A 22789-nucleotide genomic window follows, 5' to 3' on the forward strand; every position below is an offset into this window, starting at 1 on the left:
TGGTTTTATGAGTATACAGAAGTTTATTGCTTGTTTTATTGGTTTCCCTCAAGTGACATATAAAGATGAGAACTGATTCCAACCATGTATAATTACAGCAAGATATTAAGTAATGACTGATTAATAAAAGCATGTCACAACCACGTGTGGCATATAACCATGAAACATCTGGGATAGCAAAAACCTTGAAATAGGTGATTTTTAAGTATTTAGTTATTACTGAATTACTGAAAAGTCAATACACTTGAAACTTACATACTATTTCAGTACATTTTGTTCAAGTTTTACTTCAGTTACACAGTTTAAGCTGAACTTTAATGTTATTGCCTGAGGAGATGCACATTTCTTTGTAGTCCTCTGCAGAAGAACAGCAGGATACAAATTTCCACTTTCTGTGGACAGACAATGCCTGTCAACCTACACACAGGCTAACAAATAAAAGGGGGTTTTACCGTCTTAATTGAATAAACAGGAAAGTTAGGATCACAAGTGAATGAAATGAAAAGAGATCCACTCTTACCAAGTGGATAGTACTGAAAAAAAAGACTTTGGTTACATTTTCCTATAAAATTTGGAAAATGTGCTACATTGCTTCTACAAATAGCTACTACAGGTGCCAGCCGTGTCTCTTAGTCAGCAAACAAATGCAGTGAAGCTGATCCCTCCAGAATCTTCTACATACTGAGAAGGCAAGTCTTTCAAGGTACCTGGTATTTTGCTATCTTTTCACATTGTGAAAATGTGTCTTAACTAGCCTTCACACAAGAGAGGAAGCAATTTTGATGTTAATCAGCTGTTACCTTGTTCTATACTGTCATTTCCAGCACACAAACAAGTAGATGCTAGTTGTGCAAAAAAGTGGATGCACGCAATTTTAATGGATAACACAAAACTCTAGTGTCCTGTCTCCTATGAAGAAAAGGCCTAAAGCAGCATCAGACAACTCTGCAATTATTTAAACAGATGTTGGACTAGGTAATTTCTAGATGTCCTTGCCATCCTAAAGCATTCCATGTTCATGGAAATGACAGGTTGAAACTGGAAGTTCACTAAAATATTTCCAGATATTAAAGCCTTTTCTTCGGAACAACGTAAGTTCTTAAAATCCAGAAGAATATCTCCTTGTCTAGAATTCGTCTCTTCAAGAAGACACACCAGTTTACCTAGTTAAACCCATAGGCTTGCAGGTTCCCTTACTTATTTTGAAATCAAGCTTAAATTGATCAGGAACAGGTCAAAACTAAGCCAAAATTATTCAGTCAGTCCAAACTAAAAATCTCTTAAGTGATTTGTGATATTTTAATCAGAAAAATTCAGAATGTATTGCAGTTCTTTTAAATTTTGAGATAGTTTTTCCATTTACGCATTTTCCTCATACAACATACTGATTTGTGTTACATGTTCATGTTTTGATACACCTTCAGATGGTAAAATTTTGCATGATTTCATCACTCAGACTTCTGCAAAAATTTTTTAGCTCTTTATTTATCTGAGATAGAAATCAACACAAGTTGGACCACAAGCTTCCTACATTTCTCCAGTTCAGTAAACTAAAACGAAAAAAAGGAAAAAAGATCAGGAAACAACCCTTCTAACCACTAAAAGGAGCACTTTGCAATAGTGCTGTGGCAGTAGCGTCTTTTTAAGTTTTCCATTTGAAAGGTACAACCCCAAAAATACTGTAATTATAGCCTGCTCTCAAACCTGCAAAAACTGGTTCTACTGGTCATAGGACTAAACCTCAACTTACCCATGGCCGGCGTATCTTCTTTTTGCTTCTGGAACCTTGTCCTTTCCCTTGATACTTTACTTTTGCTTCCTGGGGTGTTTCGTTTAGCGCTAATATTGTCCTCCTGGTTGAAAATTTGGAGGGGCAGAGGAAAAAAGAAAATAATAACTACAGTGAAATGACCAGCAAAAGATATTCCCAATTTTTCAACTGTTCTCTAGAACAAGATAAAGTAGATTAGAGCACCAGGATTCTCCATATTTAAATACAGGCAAGTGATATATCTGTATCTGAGGGCAAGTGACATAATTGTATCTCAGAGTTCAAATTAAAGCTTTTTAACAAATTATTTATCAATCCCAGAAGGGACAAGTACTCTATGCATCTTCACAACACACTGAAAAGCTAGTTTCTTGATGAGATCACAGAAATTAAGATAAAAATAAGAAGATAACATAACAAATATGGTCCCTTTTACTGGCTTAACTATAAAGCAATTACTTTAATAGCAATTATGTAATATATCTAAATTCATCCTCAAAGTAAAGAAGCATGATGTCAACCTTGCATTTCAACTGTTCTAAAAGTTCAGGAAATTCCATCCAGAACTTAGAAGACTATGTTGCCGTGTCTTCATCTGGGATTAAAAATGTTATTACTTACAAGACTAGTAGATGCCCTCTTTGGAGGTCGCCCTCGCCGTCTGCTTGCAGGACTGAAGATAAATGTGGGTGGGTCATCAGGAAAGAAGTAGGAGAAATTTTGTTCTGCTAGGTTGTATTTTTCAATTGATGTTGCCTTAGTAAGAAAGATGAAAACAGATATTCATTGTGAAATTCTTACCTTTTCATAAATATAAGCTAATTATTGAATCATTAATTAACAGAAGACAGTAAAAGTAGCCAGACTGAGAACTGGTTAACTTTGGATAAGAAATAAAGCTCTGAAATAGTCTAAGTGTAGAGTTAATCTACAAAGTGGATAATAACGTATACAGCAGACATCTGAAAACAGAATTTCGCTTCATTTGGTAGGATGCTATTTCTTTAGATGCCTTTTAGCAAATACAGCTGGGCACAGTCATCCTAGCAAGTTATTGAAAAGTGTCAAGAATGCCTTTTGACTGATAAAGTCAGAAAATTAACTTATCGAATAATTACATAATTCTCTATGATACTCATTTCTGGAGGAGGATCGTTCCAAATTGTCAAAGCTTCTTTTCAAGTCTACTTTCTCAACCTGATGCCTTCAGGAAGTCTGCCCTTGTCATGCAATACAAGAGGAGACATTCCAAATACGACATGTTCACATAACTGAAATGCAAGGCAATCAGCAAGGGGACAAGGCACTCCACAGAAAGCTCAAACAAAGACAAGATGACAAATGCACACATATACAGAATATAACAAGTTTCCTGAGGCTCCAGAAAGCGTCACTAATAGATCACTAGTCCTTAAAGCGTTACAGTGAGCTAGGTCAACGCGATCACTAACAAGCCCAAGGAAGGGAGTGTTATATCCCTTTCAGCTCTATTTTCTCTTATTTCCATTTCTTTAAAAGAGACAGACTCTAAAGTTACAAACTTATTCAGAAATTGATTGCTGTTGTTATTTTCCACAACTTTTAGAGGCAAGACTCTCATTGATGCTCTCATCAATTCAACCCTTCCTGTCCAGAATGAGCAGTTACATGGCTGTACAACAAAGTACCAGACAAATAAAAAAACCATGCTTCTTTCTAAAAACAAGAAGATAACATGGATTTCAGGGTCAAGTCTGCAATACATAGTGAAAGAGTCCAGGATCTCCTGTGGCACAACAGGCAAGGCAAGGGGAATTGCTGCCTACTTGGTAAGTGTGGGAAAAGCTGCTCAATTCCTTGAGCACAAGGAAACAAATTCTCAGTCATCCTGCACTAAGATGTGAACTTAAATCTGAACTTGTACTGAATATCATATCTCATCTCATAAGATGTCTAACTGAAGACTGAATTCAACCTACCATAAAACATTTTCCAATCAAAAGCATCACAACAGAATAGTATTGGCATACTGTACCAAAACAAAAACAGTTTGTTTTTATTTGCCTTAGAAATATCAGGCATATCTTGAAGAATGAAAACAACTCATGTGTTAGACTAAGCAAAAGTGTATTATGCTTTAATAAATAAAATTTTTCTAGGTAAATGCTCCCTTTTTTATTTTGGGGACTTTTCTAAACTGGTATCTAAAAAAGAAATTAGAGAATTCTAGTTCATGTACAGAAAAATTACCATCTTATTTACAAGCAGAAGTTAACAAAAACCTGTTTTTACGCAGAAAGTTCAAGTACCATCATCTTTTATTTTGGAAAAGTCAAATACTAACTTGGTATATTATAATTACAAAAAGCTAAATTTGAGGTAGTTTAAAAAAGAAGCTTGAGCAGCTTGTAGAGAAGAGCAAAAAAAATACTAAATAAGGTCAATACTCTATCCCATAAATTATTCCTTCTTACTTACCTTAGTTTTAATTACTCCATCATGTGGTTCACAGTGTTGTTTCAGAAAAAGTTTAAGTCTATCTCGAGAAAAGAGATGTTTCCTCCGGCTGTAGTAGGAAAGAAAGGTAGTATTATCAACTAACATCTTTAATTATTGCTTAAGTACAGCTGAAAATATGTGCAAGAGTCATGTAACAGACCATACCATTTACCTTTTTCTTATTTTCTTCATTATAAATAACATCCTTAATATTGTAACTAACAGCCATTCTTTGCAACTCCAGTTGAATTAAAAAGTTCCTTACGAATAAAATAAAACCCAAGTAATACTTAAACAGTTGGTTTATGCATCTGCAATTTTTATTTTGAAGATCCTGATATGTCCTCTTTTATAAAAACATACAAACTACACAACCTATTCATCCATGGAAGATCCTCCAAATATTTCTTAAAATTCCCAAATAAAACTGAAGTCTGATTCATAGAATCACAGAATCAACCAGGTTGGAAAGGATCTCCGAGATCATTAAGTCCAACCCCTGATCCACTACCACTGCGGTTACTAGACCATGGCACTCAGTGCCACATCGAATCTCATCTTAAAAACTTTCAGGGATGGTGAATCCACTACGTCTCTGGGCAGCCCATTCCAATGCCTGATTACTCTCTCTGTAAAAAATTTCTTCCTAATATTCAACCTAAACCTCCCCTGGCACACCTTAAGACCATGCCCTCTTGTCCTACTGCTGGTTGCCTGGGAGAAGAGACCAATCCCCACCTGGCTACAACCTCCTTTCAGGGAGTTGTAGAGAGCGATGAGGTCTCTCCTGAGCCTCCTGTTCTCCAGGCTAAATAACCCCAGCTCCCTCAGCCTCTCCTTATAGGGCCTGTGCTTGAGTTCCTTCACCAGCCTTGTTGCTCTTCCCTGGACCTGCTCAATATCCTTCCTGAACTGAGGGGCCCAGAACTGGACACAGTACTCCAGGTGTGGCCTCAGTGCTGAGTACAGAGGAAGAATCACTTCCCTGGTCCTGTTGGCCACACTGTTCCTGATACAGGCCAGGATGCCATTGGCCTTCTTGGCCACCTGGGCACACTGCTTGGCCACCTGGGCACACTGCTGGCTCATGTTCAGCTTCATGGCAATCCAAACTCCCAGGTCCCTTTCTGCCTGGCTGCTCTCCAGCCACTCTGTCCCCAGCCTGTAGTGCTGTAGAGGGTTGTTGTGGTCAAAGTGCACTTGGCCTTGTTGAACCTCATCCCACTGGAATCAGCTCAACTCTCCAGCCTGTCCAGGTCCCTCTGCAGAGCCCTCCTGCCTTCTAGCAGATCAACATGCTCCCCCAGCTTAGTGTCATCTGCAAGGGCTGGTGATTTTGAGATATCTGCCAGCTGCTCGTAGAATAATTCATCACCCTCATCATCCTGATTGGGTGGTCTATAACAGACTTCCACCAAGATGTCAGCCTTGTTGGCCTTCCCCTGATTCTGACCCACAGGCACTCAACCTTATCGCCACTGACCTCAAGTTCTACAGTGTCAAGAAACTCTCTAACATACAGAGCCACCCCTCCATCTCTCCTACCTTGCCCAACCCTTCTGAAGAGCTTTTAGTCATCTGTGGCAGCATTCCAGCCATGCGAGTCATCTCACCACGTTTCTGTGACGGAGACTACATCATAGCTTTCCTGCTGCATGATGGCTTCCAGCTCCTCTTGTTTGTTACCCGTGCTGCATACACTGGTGTATGTGCACTTCAGCTGGGCTGCTGATTTCACTTCTAACTCAGGCTTTCCACCCTTAGGCTCATCTCTGGAGAGCCTGGTTTTAACCCCTTCCCCCTTCAAACCTAGTTTAAAGCCCTCTTGATCAGCCCCGACAACTAACAGGCTAGAGATCTTTTGCCCTTGCTAGATAGATGAAGCCCATCTGACTCTAGCAGGCTAGGTACCATAGAATTTGCCCCATGGTTGAAAAAACCAAAATTCTGCTGGCAGCACCAATGCTTTAGCCACCTATTGATGAGTTTTCCTACTCCTCTCCTCATTTATCCCTGCTACTGCAGGAACTGAGGTAAGCATCACCTGTGCTCCTGTCCCAAGGACAGGACTGTTTCAGGAGAGAGGGAAAACAAACAAGAAAACAAGGACAGCACAAAAGCAGCATCACATCTCTCAAATGGGAAGACAAGCCAACAAGGGGGAGGTGAATTCACACATTGCTTGGTCACGGTGTGGCACTCCTTACAGAGGACAGTGGGCACTCTAATGGTTCCTGGCATTCCAGGGAACCCACACTACTTCATGAGAACGAAAAAACTAACTATACAGGAATGTAGTTAATGAAAAAAATCAAATCCTGATTCCTGCTGGAACTAAATGACTTGCAATCACCTAAGTTTTTTTACAGGATCCAGTTATAAAGTTTTGATGCACAATCTATTCTAAACACATATTTTAACTTAATTCAAGACAAAATTGTTATTTAAGAAGCAAAAACTCTGCAGCTTTCTATTTTAATCAGTCTGATTGCCAGTGTCTGCTCCAACATTTCAAACCAGCAACGCTACCATAAAAAGCACTCACAATGCCAATAGTTTATTAATATTATAGAACAGGATTCCCAAACTTTATTCCACCTACTCCATCAATCACAACAGTAGCCACAGGTATCAGAAGTCATAGCATGTCTCATCTCTGTGTCAATGAAAGCAGAGATTTGCAAGGAGTTGCTAACTGTGTTAATGCTAGTAAAGCTTTAAACCATTGTTACAGAAAGCCTGTAGCACAGTATTTTGTTCCAGTGCTTTTAATTAAGAGCTCTAACATTGTTTTAAAATGCCATTTTATATCAAAAACAGCTCACACAACTCACAGGTATAAAGTACAATTTTAACTTTAACATACTAATTTTTACCTTAGTTGAGATGCTTTAACGATAACAGGTTCATACAAGTGTTTTTTAATAGGTTGGACTTTGTATTTGAACAAAGAAGGTTCAATTATGGCTTTCTTCTGCCTAAAAAAAAATTAAAAAAAAAAAGTTTATATTCACACAATATCAGCCTTTTATTGCACATTTAATATATTCATATGCCTACACAATGGATCTCTTGAAAATACCAATCTATATTTAATACAGGCTGTAATTTCCAGTGGTACCAAAGAGGACCTATTAACTTGTGCCAACTTTTCTGCTACAATATTTAAATCTGCATCAAAACCAGTTCCTGGAAGAAACAGGAAAAGTGATCAGGGATGTTGGTTTTCTTAGCAGGGAAATGGGAGATAAGAAGGGAAGGAAGAACAAAGAAATAAAGACAAGTAATGATACATCCTTATCCCTCAGAAAGTCGTCTCCTTAATATTCTCAGTACTCATGATGGCAACGGGAAGACAGAAAAAAGAAGAAAAAGATGATGAGGAAGGAGTCCAAAAGACAGAAATAAAATGATTAAAAATACTAGCCCTAGAGCTACCAATCACATAGCAAAACATGCAACATTCAACAACATTCTGAAAATAACAGAGATCATAAGGCAAAGCATCAACACTTTAAAATGAATGCTTATCAGGTTATGTATTTTATTGTGCATTTCCTTTTTCCAGCCAGCATTACAGAGAACTAGGTTTTTTCCTCTGCATGCAATATATTTCTTCAGTTTTAATGTAAGAGTAAAGTGTTTTTACACCTCTTCCTAGGAGAATAACACCCAGGTCTGGTGTGCTACCAAAATAGGATTCATTCCTTTAAAAGATGAAGAGAGGTGGTTTGCCATAGACAATATATTTTAAAAGTGTGGTACATTTATGGACAGACTTCATGAACAGAGCTAAACTAATGAGACTTTCTTTAAATAATGCTGCATTTTGCTATTAAATAACAGAACTAACTTCTCTTAGGTGGCAATTTGTAATCAAGTTGTAATGTTTTATCAGGAATTCAATCATCATCTTATTTCATCAGTAAGCAAAGTTGAAGTAGTTGTTATGTGGATGAACTAGGAGATTTAAAACTATGCATTTCATCATAGTCAGTCCTTCTGGCGTTTACAAAATGCTTTAAGGTGGAGTCTGTACCAAAATTAACCAATATACCACTTGCTATTCTTTAGCCCTGTGAACAACATACACAAGATGTAGAGAAAGGTACTCGCCAAGGTTGTTGACTATGAAACTTGCTCCAATTCTTATTCTTCCCCACTAACTGTGAAACAGAGTACAAAGAAATGTACCATTCCAATGCCTAATAATAAATACATTCATACAAATTAAATGTAAAAGAAAACAGTACTTATTCACCATCAGTGTCGTTTCAGATGAGAAGAATTTGCAAATTTCTCATGAAAAATAGTTTATGATGATTAAATTATCAACATAGTTAAGAATAAATTAAGGGATTGACCAAAAAGGAGATTTATACTTGGACACAGCAACACATCTACTAGACCTACAGATAGGTGCTATCATATGCAGTGTCTTGCATGATGCTATCCAAGTCAAAATCTCAAGTTGAATCACTCAGACCAATTCAAATTTAAGAAATATAACAGAAAAAACCCACCCAGCTAGTCATATTAGCAAAACAGAGATAAACTGTTTATATAAAGTAGTACAGTATATCCACCAGCAAGATTTTAATGTCTCTACATAAGCTTGTTGAAAGAGTCTTCGTATTTTGGTCATACCATGACTTGGTCTTCCATGATTAGCTTTCCTATCTTGAGACTGAAGATGAAGTTATGAAGGCTGTTACTAGGGATTTCTGGATAGTATAAAATACAAACTTGCTCTTTACCATACATCCCTGTGTTTCCAGCCCTTTCATCTAATAAGCTGAAGAATGACATAAATAGATAATGTTCAGATAAAAAAATAAAAGGCAGAGTACCAATGTTAAATCAAAAGTAAATTAGCTTATTTATACATTTTGAATAGATTCTAAGCTCTGATACTGTCTGCAGTCAAATGCAGGGCCCAAAGTATAATCAAATGTTCCACTCTTGTATCATTAATCTTTACTTTTTAGTTTGAGTAAATCCTTCTCTCAACTTCAGTGAATCATACGCAGTAGCCCAAAATTTCCAAGACACTACATTTTTTCTGCTTAGTTTCTGAGTTTCCAATTATTATCCCAAGAAGTGAACATATTCCTGAAATCCTCCTCCATAAATTCAAATTTAAAGTCAAAATTTTGCTTAATACCGAAGAGGAAGAAAAAGATCATTCGGTACACATAGAAAGTTCTAAAAATTATACAGATTATCTAGCTGCTTTGGCATAAAAGTAGTATTATGTTTGGTTATATTTTACTTTATAAAGTATTATAGAAAACACACAAGAGTTAGCAAGGGTTAGACCCATTCACAGCACAGAGCCCTCATGGAAATCTTCACAGCACAGCTCTGACAGACAACCAGATCCAGAGGAAAAAAATAGAGTATTTTGTAATTTAGTAGGTAAAAACTGGAACTGACTCACTCATATTACACTAGTTTCTAATGCACTCAAGTAAATGTGGTTAGTACCTGTGGCAACGTCCTGCATTTTTGGATGGGTTTATACTGAACCACTGACAGGTAAGAATCTCATCAGGCCTTCAATTACTTTGGCATGGTGACCACATGATCTGGACACAGATTTCTTCTTACAGTACTGCTATGCTGTATTCTGACAGCATGGTATTAAGGTAGCTTTACCAAGAAACTTCTGAGACCTTAGAATCACAGAATTGTTAAGGCTGGAAAAGACCTCTTATATTGAGCCCAACTATTACCCTGGCACCACCATGTTCACCACTAAACCATAGCCCCAACTGCCACACTCACATGCCTTCTGAACATTGCCAGAGATGGCAATTTCACCACTTCCCTGGGCAGTGTGTTCCAACATTTGACAACCCTTGGTGAAGAAATTTTTCCTAATATCCAACCTAAACCTCCCCTAGTGTAACTTGAGGCCATTTCCTCTCATCCTGTCACTTATTAATTGGAGGAAGAGACTAACACTCGCCTTGGAACAATCTCATTTCAGGTAGTTGTAGAGAGAGGTAAAGTCCCCCTCGAGCCTCCTTTTCTCCAAGCTAAACAACCCCAGCTCCTTCAATCTTGTCCTTCTCAAGTACCTTGCCCAGGGCACAACGGCCTATACTATGAGGTCTGAGTCTTGCTGGAGCTACCTATACCTTATGGTATTAAGGGAAGTAGAAAAATTGCACAGAAAAAGAGTTAGAAGATCAGGAAGGCATCTAAAATGAATGCTGTCCCACTTTTCCAAAAAGAGGTAGTGACTTTTCTCTTTCTCTCTGACTAAGTCTAGGAACAGAAAAGGCTCCCTTGAACAATGCTAGCTAAATAACACAATCATTTTATGGTCTCCTTATGCTCCAGGGCAAGCCTTACACAGAGGTAACCTGTCAGGATACTGATCCCGACAGGAAAGCTGACCTCAGCACACCTTTGAAAGTTGCCACTGACAAGCAACTCCTACTGACCAGTAACAACTGCCCATTTGGAATTGCAAATATTTTCTGTAATCTGACTAAAACTTCAACGACAAAACAGCAATCTGAAGACCGTTAACAACACACTAGTTATACTGCTCTAGGTACAAGACTACAGCACTTTGCAACAAAATCCTGACTTTGAACCTCTGATGAAGATTTTAAGCTGCCTTTAATCCAGTACTTTGGTCTTTCCTTCCAATATAAAGTGGACTAAGACCTACCATCATTATTATTTGATTCAAGGGATGGAGGGATGAGAGAGGAAGAATGGAAAGACTTAAAGACAAAGAAAGATTTTTGTACTGAAGATATTGTATACGTTTAGTGACAAGCTATGCCCACACTTTTTGACATATCCAGTAAATAATTTCTTCTCCAAATAAAGTCAGAAAATTCAGTTGAAGATGGTAAGAAGCCTGGACAGTAAGGTTCCACTGACATAATTTTCAAAAACTTTATTACCTCTTATATCCCAAAATTTGCAGAAACCATTAACCCTTCCCCAAAATTGTTCTTCATTTCAAATTGAACAAACAGCCAAATTTACGTCTATGAACCAGCAAACCAGAAGATTTTTTTCCGTAGTATTTCTGATGGTTGATGATGATTCACCTTACTCAGAGGCCCTGGCAGAAGGAATCCCATGAATTATTAAGTTGCAGCTGAATTGTACACCTTTGTCAGTAAAAGCCCCTCTACCTCCAGTCTGCTGCCAAGTGCTAAAAGCAAACACAAGAGTTCAACCTTACCCCTAAAAGTCTAGCAGTTCAAGGTATGAACACTGCTATTCTATGTGACCACTATCCTATGGTACCAGAAGGTCCCAGGGCATGGTATAAGCGGTTTAAGAACTCAGAAGACTTTTGCTTCATAATCCAGGCCTTAGAAGGCAGCCTATTTTTCTGCAGGACTAAAGGAGTGAGCACATCCTGGCCTCTTTCTCCCTGTACCATCCCAACTTTTACTGCAGAATACAATAAAAATGGTCAGCAGGAACACTTGTACAGACTGCATTGCTATTTCTGCTTCACACAGACAGGAGTAGGGTCACAGAAAGGCTGGTATCTCTAATGACATCTATTTTCAGTTAAGATTCTCCAGCCTTACAGATTCTTTGGGAAAAATATTTGCAGATGGCCCATCAATCTGTGCTGTGCTCCCCTCCCCCTTTTTCACAAACACCCCAAGCATCTGCTGTACCATTGTTTGCCTGCACACAAGTCTTCGGGTTTTGAGACCCAGTCTTTGTGCAAAGCTGCAGTGCTGTTAAAGGCAGAACTATCATTCTGCACATATCAACTGTGGTTGATATATACTATTGGTTGGATATATACTATTGGTCTCAACATGACTAACATCCATACTCCCCCAAAGAAAAGTCTCTCCATAAACAGCAAAATATAGTCCCTGAAAGATCAGGGCTGCAAAATGATGTCATTCAGTTCAGTGGGATTTCTTATTTTTATGAGTAATGGTATAAAGAATCTTAAATGCCACACAAAAATTGACAACTATGGTTTACTTTCAGATGGGTTTTGCAGGTACAGCAAACAATACTTTTCAAGTTTGTATATACCCAGAATATATCTAGAGAACAACTGATGTGTTATTACACTCTCTCATTTGTTATAAACACTCACTTAAAACTTCAAGTAAGCATTTTAAAGCCATAAGAGGGTTGCAATTTAAACTTGTAGCACAAATGTTAGTTAGGTGTGTCACAGAACAGTGCTTCAAAAGTTAGTACATTCTCACAAGATTTCCTTTTCTCTCCCGTCTCTGCACTGTCAAAATAACTAATCAGTTGGGGACAACCACAGACTGCCCGGGAGAGCAAGACTTAGTCTTACTGCCAGCTCTGCATGCATGGAAATGACAGCACTATAACGGGATCAATCCTACAGTCAGCACTGTGCACACTTGCATAATTCAAAGAATAACCTCCTTTCAAATGCCATATGCCTTTTGGAACACTGAAAATGCATTTATTTTCTAAAATATGTAGGACATCTTCATGCACAACTTGGACACTGCCTTCAAGAGACAGCAGAAAAACTTCAAAATTATTTACCCCATGTTATTTTCTTAGCCAACTGAGGAGCTCTATCCTAGTTATTCAAGGCATGTCAGGACATGATTTCATCATGCAGCAATCAATGAGATTAATTTCTGTATCAATGTGACATCAAAGTCAATAACAGTTCATGCAAAGCCTGTTGTTGCTAGATGCTAGATACTAGACTGGGGCCCAATTCAAACCCTCTTCTTTCACCATCGTGTCTGTGAAGCACAAAAATCTTCTCATAATGCTAGGATAAGATGCACAGAGAGGTTCAATTGCTGATCAGTAAAGGGACACTCCAAACTAAACACCACAGTTACAACCAAGAAGCTCTCATATTCAATGTTATTAAGCGATTTCAGCCTATAGAAAATTCCTGAAGACAAGACACGTTGTTTCACTGCACCTAAAATCATAATCAAATCCATTAAATACAATGGTATATATTTATATGGACCCACGCACAATGAAGAAAGCTTTGTATGTTTTTGGTTTCTTGGACACAAACACGTGAAGTCTCCAGGAAGACTTTTCAGAGTTTTAGTCCTTCTCTTATGAGGCAATCTCAATTCTGAGCCCCATAATGGAAGTGAAATAATACCCAACTGCAGAAATGCGGAACGTGACTCCATTTTCCAAGCTAGAGCAGCACAGGTTCTGCAGCACAAAGAACTACTGACAGGTGCACACAGCTCTTCCACCATCTCTCAGCAAAAACACTGCCATTGCAAACAGATTAGCTATGATTATTCTGTAGGTACTCCATTTCTCACAATGCAAAGTTTTCTGGTGGATTAGCATAACTGGCACCTGTGAATGTTCAGCTTGTCACCTTCAGCTGTCTGAACACTCGCAACCCATACAGATCAAGTAATTTGTTTCAGTCAGACTCTGCCACATCTGCTTTAGTCTCATTTCCACCCAATCAGAACAATTTATACTGTAAAAGAATCACGTACCCATTTTGTGCAGAGCTATTGTGCGTTTCTGAGTCATCACTGTCGCTGATGACAATTGTGTCTCCATCAGCACTGCTGGTGTGGCCATTTGCCATTCCATTGTGATGGGCTGGAGGTATGACTTCTAAAATCTTACACTGCAACCTGAAATAGAACACAGATATTTATTAATGTCAAAGTCTTTCACTAGTGCAAGGAGTCTAAAGTTGTAGATGTTATTTTAAGAATACATATATACCTGAACATTGCATTGTCTACTAAATAACTAAGAGCCTTGCACTGAAAAACTAGGTAAAATATTAATTTCATTAGTACCATCTAATAAATGAACAAACTCATCTGCTTACACAGCTATCAGCTTTGCTACTCAGGACAACAAATCAGGTTACTTGTGGTTGTAATTGGTTTTTTTAAGTTCTCATTTAAGTAAACTAGAAACTTAACTCAATGTGTTACTTAAAAACTAGACAACAAAAGTTCTACATCTATTTTGACAGCAGTCTAAGAAAAAGATTTTCAGATCCCAAAGTATTTTTTCTTGTAAGACATCCTCTTCTACTGCTGTCGATGACCTAAATAAACAAGGCTGAAATGATCATTATGCATCTAATCTTAATAATGGCCCATTTATCTGCTGACACATATTAAGGCTCCATCTGGCACGCACACAATTGACAAAACAAGTCTATTCCTTTGCAGTCCTGAATGCTAGTCATAAAAGGCAGAATTAACTACATATCAAAAAGTATAATTAATCAACACTTCATGCTGGGTAACTATATTATAGCTGGTACTTAAACACTAACCTTTCTAGAATTCGCCCCTTTCTAGAATTCCATGGTTTATATTTTTTAGCTTAAAATCCAAAAGCTTTGTCTGATTCATGAAAATTAACTACTGTAGTCAATGGACATCGTCACATGCTACCACTAAAAGCTCAAAGCAGGGGAAGAAAGAACACATAATAATTCTCTTCTCTGGGCACCAAACACTCCCACCTGAAATTAATAAAATGTAGAATACATGAAGTACTGGGCTTGAATTAGTGTGGCGTCACACTTAAGTTAAAAACAAACAAACTCCAACAAATCCATGACAGACAAATTCTAAGTGTTCTTCTATATGAACTCAACACTGGCAAAAAGGAAGCAAAGTCAAAATATTTCTTGAACATGTCTTTCTGCAAGCAGACTACTATCCAAAACCTGTACACACAGGGAGAAAAGTTGAAAACATTAAAATATCCTAGGTAGTATTCACTTGTGAATTTATCAAGGATCAGTAATGTAGTTAGAGTCTGTAGCTGCTCTCTCTAACAAGACGAGAGCTCCAGGATGCTCCAGCAGGTTATTTAAAAAAATATGATAATAATTTAAAAAAACCCCAAACCAACAAAAATATTAACATCCTTGTCTACTCCTAAAGACAACAATATGACCAATGCTTAAATTATCCATGGGGACACCAGAGTTGCTTGCACAGAGCAGAGAGGCAGCCTGGATTCGCTGGCCACAGGCATGCTGCCATTCCAATGCATCCTGCCTCATTTCCAAAGCTGGTTGGTCTGGAGCTGGAAGACATGTTTTGCCAGCCAGTGGAGCCCAACCTAATTAACTGTGAAAACCTAAATAGGCTCTGTGTAAGGAACCAAGAGTACCCAAATATAATGGAGACAGAACCTGGTGGCTGTTCATAAGGTAAGTCCAAGTCCAGCAAGGCTTATTAAGGTCTGGCCCAGCACCAGACTCAGTCTGAGTCCTACTAGAAAAGTCTATCATTAGCAACTTGGTTTTCCACTATCTGGAACATCACAGCTTCCCCTTCGTACTAAGTAATATGGAGCTGACTGCATAGCAGAATTTATATTATTGGGCTGGTTTTTTAAAATCCAACAAAGATCACCTGCTAAAATAAAGACTTCTTAGTAGAACTACTTCTGTTTCAGACTATAAAATATATTTCCTGGGGAGTCCAATTCAAATCAAACCGCACACTTAACCTCTAATGGAAAAGCAAAGGCGCCGCGGCCCGCACGCCGCTCACCCCCGCACGCCGCTGGAGGGAGCGCGCACTCACCGCACTCGCCGCAGCCGCCGCCCCGCGTCCTGCGCTACCCAGGGCGGCCCAGGGACAAAGGGGCTTCAGCGAACACACCCCCAGTCCATCCTCCCGGACAAAAAGACTTGAATATTGGAGTCACCGAGTAGTTCTCCAACACTTAATTTACCTGCTTATCCATCAGGCTGCCCTGTAATTTACAGGGTATCACATCTCCTTCTCTAAGGATGGAAATTATATATTCGATACGCTTGATTCGGTAAGCAGCAAAAGCCCCAATACAGTTTACAGCTGCCTTTTTTTTCCCCCCCTCTTTATTTTTAAACGGGGAGAATGACTAACAGATTAAGCTATCCCAGAAAGGAAGTGATACTCAGTCTTCTACGCCATTCAAATCATTGCCAGAAACCTCTGGGGAACGAATCAAATTAATGACACATATTACCTGGCTCAATAAAAGCACAATTCAATGCAATTTAATGCTTACTGATAGACAGGAGATTAAAGAAACTGATGCAACCATTCCTTCTGGCATTAAAGAAATAATCTACAAATGATTTTCTAAGTCTTGCTACAGTCAAGTCATGGCTAGTGACACCCAATTCCGGGGACTAAGAGAGGTAAAGACACTCTGCTTCTAGTGCAAATGGTCTGCTCTTTTCAATAATCTAATAATTCCCTGAGTTCACTAATTACAACTCTTATTAAAAAAAATACTTTAAAATCAGTACAGAACTTAGGTCAAAGTCAAACCACGCTCACTCACTATTTCCCATAAAATAAGAATTGGGGGCAACTCCACCTAAAAAACCAGCAACATTAAAGTACATAAACATGTACCCCAAATATCCCCCTCAGCCAGGAACCACTTTCTTCAAATTACAATAAAGATTGTGAAAATCCTTACAGCCATACTAAGTGAATCCCAGAAGCGTTCAGAGAAAGATCCAATATAAAGCCATCTCTACCACAGGCCCAGCAACTCTAGCTCAGACATTGACACCTATACTCAAAACAGTTTTGCTTACCTCTTTCTGCACTACAGGCTGTTATCAACAGCGGGGCACAAGTCCTCTGGTCTGTCCCAAGGATGGCCCTTAAACTTACAGCTCTATTCTTTGTTAAGCTCAGTAACTAAGCTCTTTGAGGTCTCTTATATTACAGGAAGGGCTCCAATAAGTGCTTGGCCTTAGGATTAAATCTGTGGGGTTTTTTTGTTTGGTTGGTTTTTTTTTAAGAAAGAACAGAACAACATGGGAGCCCAAATTTTTTTCAACACAAAGCCAGAGGTGGTATCACTGATGTAATTTTTTTTTTAATATCAGTTTATCTTCTCTCTCTAATGAAAAAGAAACCTGAGAACTCCCATCAATTTCCATGAATTTTGTGTAGGGCTGGTCAGCTGCACAGATGAAAGAACATAAGTCACTCCAGCAGTCTAAGGGCAAGAGACAAGAGACTGTGGCAGCTTAGCGCAATTAGCAGAAAACTTTAAGGTCTGACCAAACCTTATCGCTCCCAGAATGGTCAGGAAGAGGCAGGTTGAAGGTGTACAAAAACAAACTGCACCTGTCACCTCAGGCTGCTGCTCTACAAGATGCAGAGATCACCTAACAGTTCCCACCAAAGGGGGAAATCTTCCCTTGCCATTCCTTCTTCCAGCCACATAGCTAGCATGGTGCTTGCTTTTTGTAGCTCTGGCACTCAGTATAATTTACTGATTGCCATTAAACTGAATTCAACTACCTGACAAAAAAAAACTAAACAAAAGAAGATATAAAAAACCCCAAAACAACCAAACAAAAATTCATAACCCAATGTGAAGAGCTGATAAGCTTGTGTCATATCAGCTACTTCAAGCAGCTCACTGCTTGAACGAGGATCTGATGAAACTAGAGCATGTGCAAGAGGCAAATACTGACCACAGAAGAAAGAGGAGGAGGAAGGAGAGCTGTCCATCCACTTGAGAAGTGTGGGAAGAGAGGTTGCCACAGAAGACTGAGGCAGAAAAGTTTGAGTATCTCAGTGTTCTCATCCATTTTTACCAGTTTTTCAGCACAGTTTATGAGGGGTTTACACCTTCTTTGACCTTCCTTTTCTGGTTAACAGACCTGTAGAAGCCCTTCTTGTTATTCTTTGCATCTCTTGCCAGGTTCCATTTCACCTTTGCCTTGCCCTTCCCTCACCCCATCCCTACACAACCAAATTTCATCTCTATACTCTTCCCAGGTCACCTCTCCTAGCTTCAACTGTCTACGCATTTGCTTCTTTCCCTCTAGTTTGACCAGCAGTTCCCTACTCAGCCATGCCAGTCTCTTGCCCTCCTTGCCTGATTTCTTGTTCCTGTGGATGGCTAGCTCTTGTGCTCGATGGAAGAATTCCTTCAAGATCTGCCAGCTCTGTTCCACTCCCTTGTCTTGGAGGGCAGTCTCCCAGGGAATCCCACTGACTAACTCCCTGAAGAGCTGGCAGTTTGCTTTCCTAAAGTTCAGGGGCCTAATTTTACTCCTTACCTCACCCACATTCCTCAGGTCTACAAACTCCACCAATGCATGATCACTGCAGCCCAGGCTGCCTCCAATCTCGATGTCCTCAATTAGCTCTCTTATGTTGATGACTGTCAGATCCAGTATTGCATTGCCTCAGTTAGGGCTGTCTACTACCTGAAGTTAAGAAGCTATCCTCCATGCGTTCCAGGAGTCTCCTGGATTGCCTACAGCTCGCTGTACTACTTTTCCACCACATGCTGGAGTGGTTGAAGACCCCCAGTAGGACAAGATCCTGCAAGTGCAATGCCTCCTGTAGCTGGAGCAAGAAGGCTTCATCAGTAAGCTCCCCCTGATCAGGGGCCTGTAGTAGACACCAACCACTCACTTCCCTTCGTTGCCCCGGTCTCTGATTCTTACCCGCTGGCTTTTGATCTGCTCAGGGCTGTTCTTCAAAGATAGCTTTTCACACTCAATCCACCTCTTGATGTAGAAGGCAACCTCAGCCTCTCCTTCCTCCCCTGTCTCTTCTGAACAGCCTGTAGCCACCAAAAGCTGCAATCCAGTCATGGGATTTGTCCCACTAAGTTTCAGTAATGGCAACAAGGTTGTAGCTTTCCAGCAGTACAATGCCTTCCAACTCCTCCTCTTTGTTGTCCATGCTGCATACTTTGGCATAAAGGCACATCAGCAGGGCTATCCGCCATGTCACCTTCCTGGAGGATCACCCTTAATTCCTTTGAGATAATTCTCTGGTGTTTCCCCGTTGGCTTCTAATACCTTAGCAGTCCCTGGCTTGTCTCCATAAGACTGTGTTCCAGTGTGGCTCACACATTCCAGAGTCAGCAGAGTGTAGATGCACTTCAGCTGGGCTATTGATTTCACTCCCAACACCAGCATGTAGCCCACAGGCTCATCTCTAGACAGCCTGGTCTTATCCTCCTCCCCCCCTTAAAACCTAGTTTAAAGCCTTCTCAATCAGCCCCACCAACTCATGGGCTAGAATCCTCTTTCCCCTTTTGGACAGGCAAACCCCATCTGCCTCCAGCAGGTCTGGTGCTGTATAAACCACCCCACGATCAAAAACGCCAAAATTCCACCGACGGCACCAGCCTGTAAGCCACAAGTTGATCAGGTGCATTCTTCTGTTCTTTTCAGCATTATTCCCTGTTACCAAAAGGACTGAGGAAAACACCACCTCTCCTCCTGTCTCTTCAACCAGACAACCCCAGTGCTCTGAAGTCCTTTTTGATTGCTCTAGGACTTCTCATCAACCTCATCACTGCCAACCTGGACAACAAAAAGTGGTAATAATCTAAGGGTTGAATTAATCCAGGGAGTCTCCTGATGACATCTGTTACCCAGGCCCCAGGGAGGCAGCAGACTTCCCTGTGGGATGGGTCTGGTAGGCATACAAGACCCTCAGTTCCCCTCAGAAGAGAGTCACCTACAACAATAACCCTTCCTTCTTTCTTAACACTCAAAGTTGTGATCCGTCTGGTTGACTAACTTTTTCCAGGCAAGCCCCTTCATCTCCATAATCTGCCTGCTCCTTGAGAGCCTCATACCTACTCTGTAAGGGCACTTGGGAAGGCAAGGGAGGCTGGGAGGGGATTCTCCTATCTCCCCAAACAGGGACTTATTTCCATTCACCCTTATCTTTGATGTCCCCTCCTTCTGTCTAATGGTGAGAGGGCTGGGGTTCCTTGACACTTGCTGAGCTTCCACTCACTGTGTTTCTCTCAGAAATGGATTGGTGTAACTCCACCAGTCTATTTCTGTCTCATACTCCCTGATACTCCTCAGCCTCTCCACTTCTTCTGAAAGAGGAGAGTAATCCAAGAAAAGGGTAAGTATAACTTACTTGCCAAACTCTCTTTTGTTCAGCTCAGCAACTCAAAGACATGTACACAAGCTATTATCATGAGCTGCAGGAAAAGCAGGTATCTCCATCTACCACTACTGGAGCAGCAGAAGAACACAATTTAAAGAGGAGGAAGACAAGCTACACTCCTCTACATAACAGGCCAAAACCAGCCATCACTTGCTATCAGAGGATATCAAGTGAAAACTTCAGCCCTGCAATTACTGGCACACTTTCACTTCTCAGAAAAGTTCTTCCCAAATGCCGAGTAGGCCTTTACATCCAACCAAGGCCAGCATTAGAAGCTGTGAGAAGTGGTCTCTTCTCACAGCTCATCGAGTGTTCTGCACACCAGCTTTTGATATAGCTAGTGCTAATTACCCTGATAGAAGTAATAGTCTGGCACTCTGTTATGTTCCCATATCAAGTCAAAAAAACCAGATACCCTAAAGGCCCAGATAAGTTATAAATGTGCCTCTGTATGCTTTACAATAAGCAGACAAGAAACATCTCTTGGATGCAGACAGCTGTGGGCAGTGGGGGAATATTGCAATGCTTTGAGGCCAAGTTTTAAAATAAAAACCACAATGATCAGTGAGTCAGAAGCAAAAGAAAATTCACTTATTAAGACACACAAATGAAAGTGAAGTTTTTCAAATGCCAAAATTAAAAAAGTACACCTTTTCTAATAGTATGTAAAGTTAGTTGAATACAGACAAGCCCAATAGAGTAATACAAGAAGCTATAGTAACAAGTACCAAAAAGTACGAAAAAGCTATAGCCTCATTCTGTTTTGTCAGCTTTTAGTTGGTTTTTAAGAAGTAAATGTCAGATAAGTGCAGTAACTCATATCCTTGTCCTAACAGTTCTCATATGCTTGCAAGTAATTAGAGAGATAAAAGTGAGACAAGATCTGAGGGAATAAGTGATATCTTTTTTACTAAGCTAAATGGTACAGTTTAATGCACACGTAAAACAAAAGCACAACAAAGAGACAGGTTTTATGCACAACGGCTTCCTCAGCTGTTGCTTTTGAGTTTTAGTAACTTAATTTGTCTGCCAAGTTATAGGTAAGACTGTATGCTTCAAAGAAACTAATAGGAAGCATGGTTTTGCTTAGGACAAGAGAGTCCTATGTACAGACTAGCTGCATCAGCTGTCTCCCGTGGAATTAGGACAGTACTGCACCAGTATATGAATCATTTTGACTGCCCAGACTTTAGTTCTTATCATTGTACAGATTAAAACCAAATAAATTGTTAAAAGAAACAAACCAAAACCTGTACCTTTAAATTTAGAGTTATAAAAGTAGAGAGTGTGCACAGAAATGACAGTTAACAGAGACTGGCAGTGCCAATTGTCGTAACAGCTGTTCAACAATCTATAAGAAAGAAGTTGCAGGTTCTTTTGCACATATTATCATCTCATAGCTTCCACTAGTCAAATACAAATATATTTATTAGTCAACAAAACAAATATATTTATATCATAAAGGACTTAAGGGCAGTGGAAAGTGAATTCCTTAAGCATGATTTTGCAGGCTAAGAGTTCACTCATCCTTAAACAGCTGTGCTGGGAGAACACAAACTGTACTCGCTCTACAAATAGGTAAGCTGCTCTCCAGAACTGTCAGAGATGCTGTTTCACAGGCACCACACTGTTTCTGCTACTGGAATTCAAATTTACCTCTCAAATAAAGTAGGAAACTTTCTTTTTATGCAGGAACTTATGCTTAAGCCTTACCACTAGAAAAACACACTACAATTAAGTTTACTGTAACTCATTAGAGTCTAAACATAGAAGACGCTTTGTCACTTACTACCTAGTGATCTTATATTAACTGATCTTAATGCTCAAAAGACAATTACATATATATGAGATTAATACCTTATTGCCAGTTTGAATAAAAAAGTTGGAAAATTATCTATAACCTTACCTCTTACAAGGATTATCTTCTACCATCTTAACTCCCTATCAGCTATATATACATATATATATATAAAAATGTATATATATATATCAGTCATGACCAGCAACATGCTTCCTGTGCCCCAGTTAAGACTTACAGAGATGAAAACAGTATGCAAATCTTTTAATTGGCCTAATGCAGTGGTTAATCCACTACGAACAGTCCTAAAGCACTGGGATACCAGCCAAACAATTGATGAGTTAAAAAAAGAAGTTTAACTTGCAGGCAAGGTTCTCTGTGATTATCTGTTTCCTGCAGCTTGGCAATGGTCAAAATCAGATCAGTCAAAGCAGAGAAAGGATGTTAACCTATAATAAGTATACAATCAGATGCAGCAATCTTCTTAACAGGGAGCTTTGTCTACTACTTCTGCATGTAGGTTCATTTTTAAAGGCATTCTGGTGTTGCTTGCTCACAGACACTAGGCAAGTATTCTTCTGCAGTGGTGTCATCTAGTGGTCAAATTCAATGAAAAAAATATTTCTTTTTGTATCTGACATGTTCTGTATGAAATCTGTATGATTTCTTCCTTCTCATACACTGACCTTTAAGCAACTTATTTCAGTCTCTAAGTGGCTGACTTTTTAGTTAAGTGCCATACTGACTGATGGGCAACAATTGGTTGTGCCCCAACCTCTATGGGGAAGGGAAGACATCATCACATAAGCTATTTTTAAG

General features: G+C 39.5%; 1 protein-coding gene across 1 annotated transcript in view; it reads right to left on the reverse strand.

The window, feature by feature from the left end:
• BAZ1A (bromodomain adjacent to zinc finger domain 1A) overlaps nucleotides 1–22789 on the reverse strand; it is a 58535-nt gene that overhangs the window by 31010 nt on the left and 4736 nt on the right. Inside the window, exons 3-7 of the mRNA XM_029964082.1 lie at nucleotides 13735–13878; nucleotides 7126–7227; nucleotides 4229–4316; nucleotides 2393–2527; nucleotides 1751–1853 (exon numbers count right to left, since the gene is read on the reverse strand). Coding sequence (XP_029819942.1) covers nucleotides 1751–1853; nucleotides 2393–2527; nucleotides 4229–4316; nucleotides 7126–7227; nucleotides 13735–13878 — 572 coding nt within the window. The remainder of the gene's footprint in view (nucleotides 1–1750; nucleotides 1854–2392; nucleotides 2528–4228; nucleotides 4317–7125; nucleotides 7228–13734; nucleotides 13879–22789) is intronic.

This window comes from Manacus vitellinus, unplaced genomic scaffold (assembly GCF_001715985.3).
Source record: "Manacus vitellinus isolate BGI_N305 unplaced genomic scaffold, ASM171598v3 scaffold_6_pilon, whole genome shotgun sequence".
Classification (NCBI taxonomy): Eukaryota; Metazoa; Chordata; class Aves; order Passeriformes; family Pipridae; genus Manacus; species Manacus vitellinus.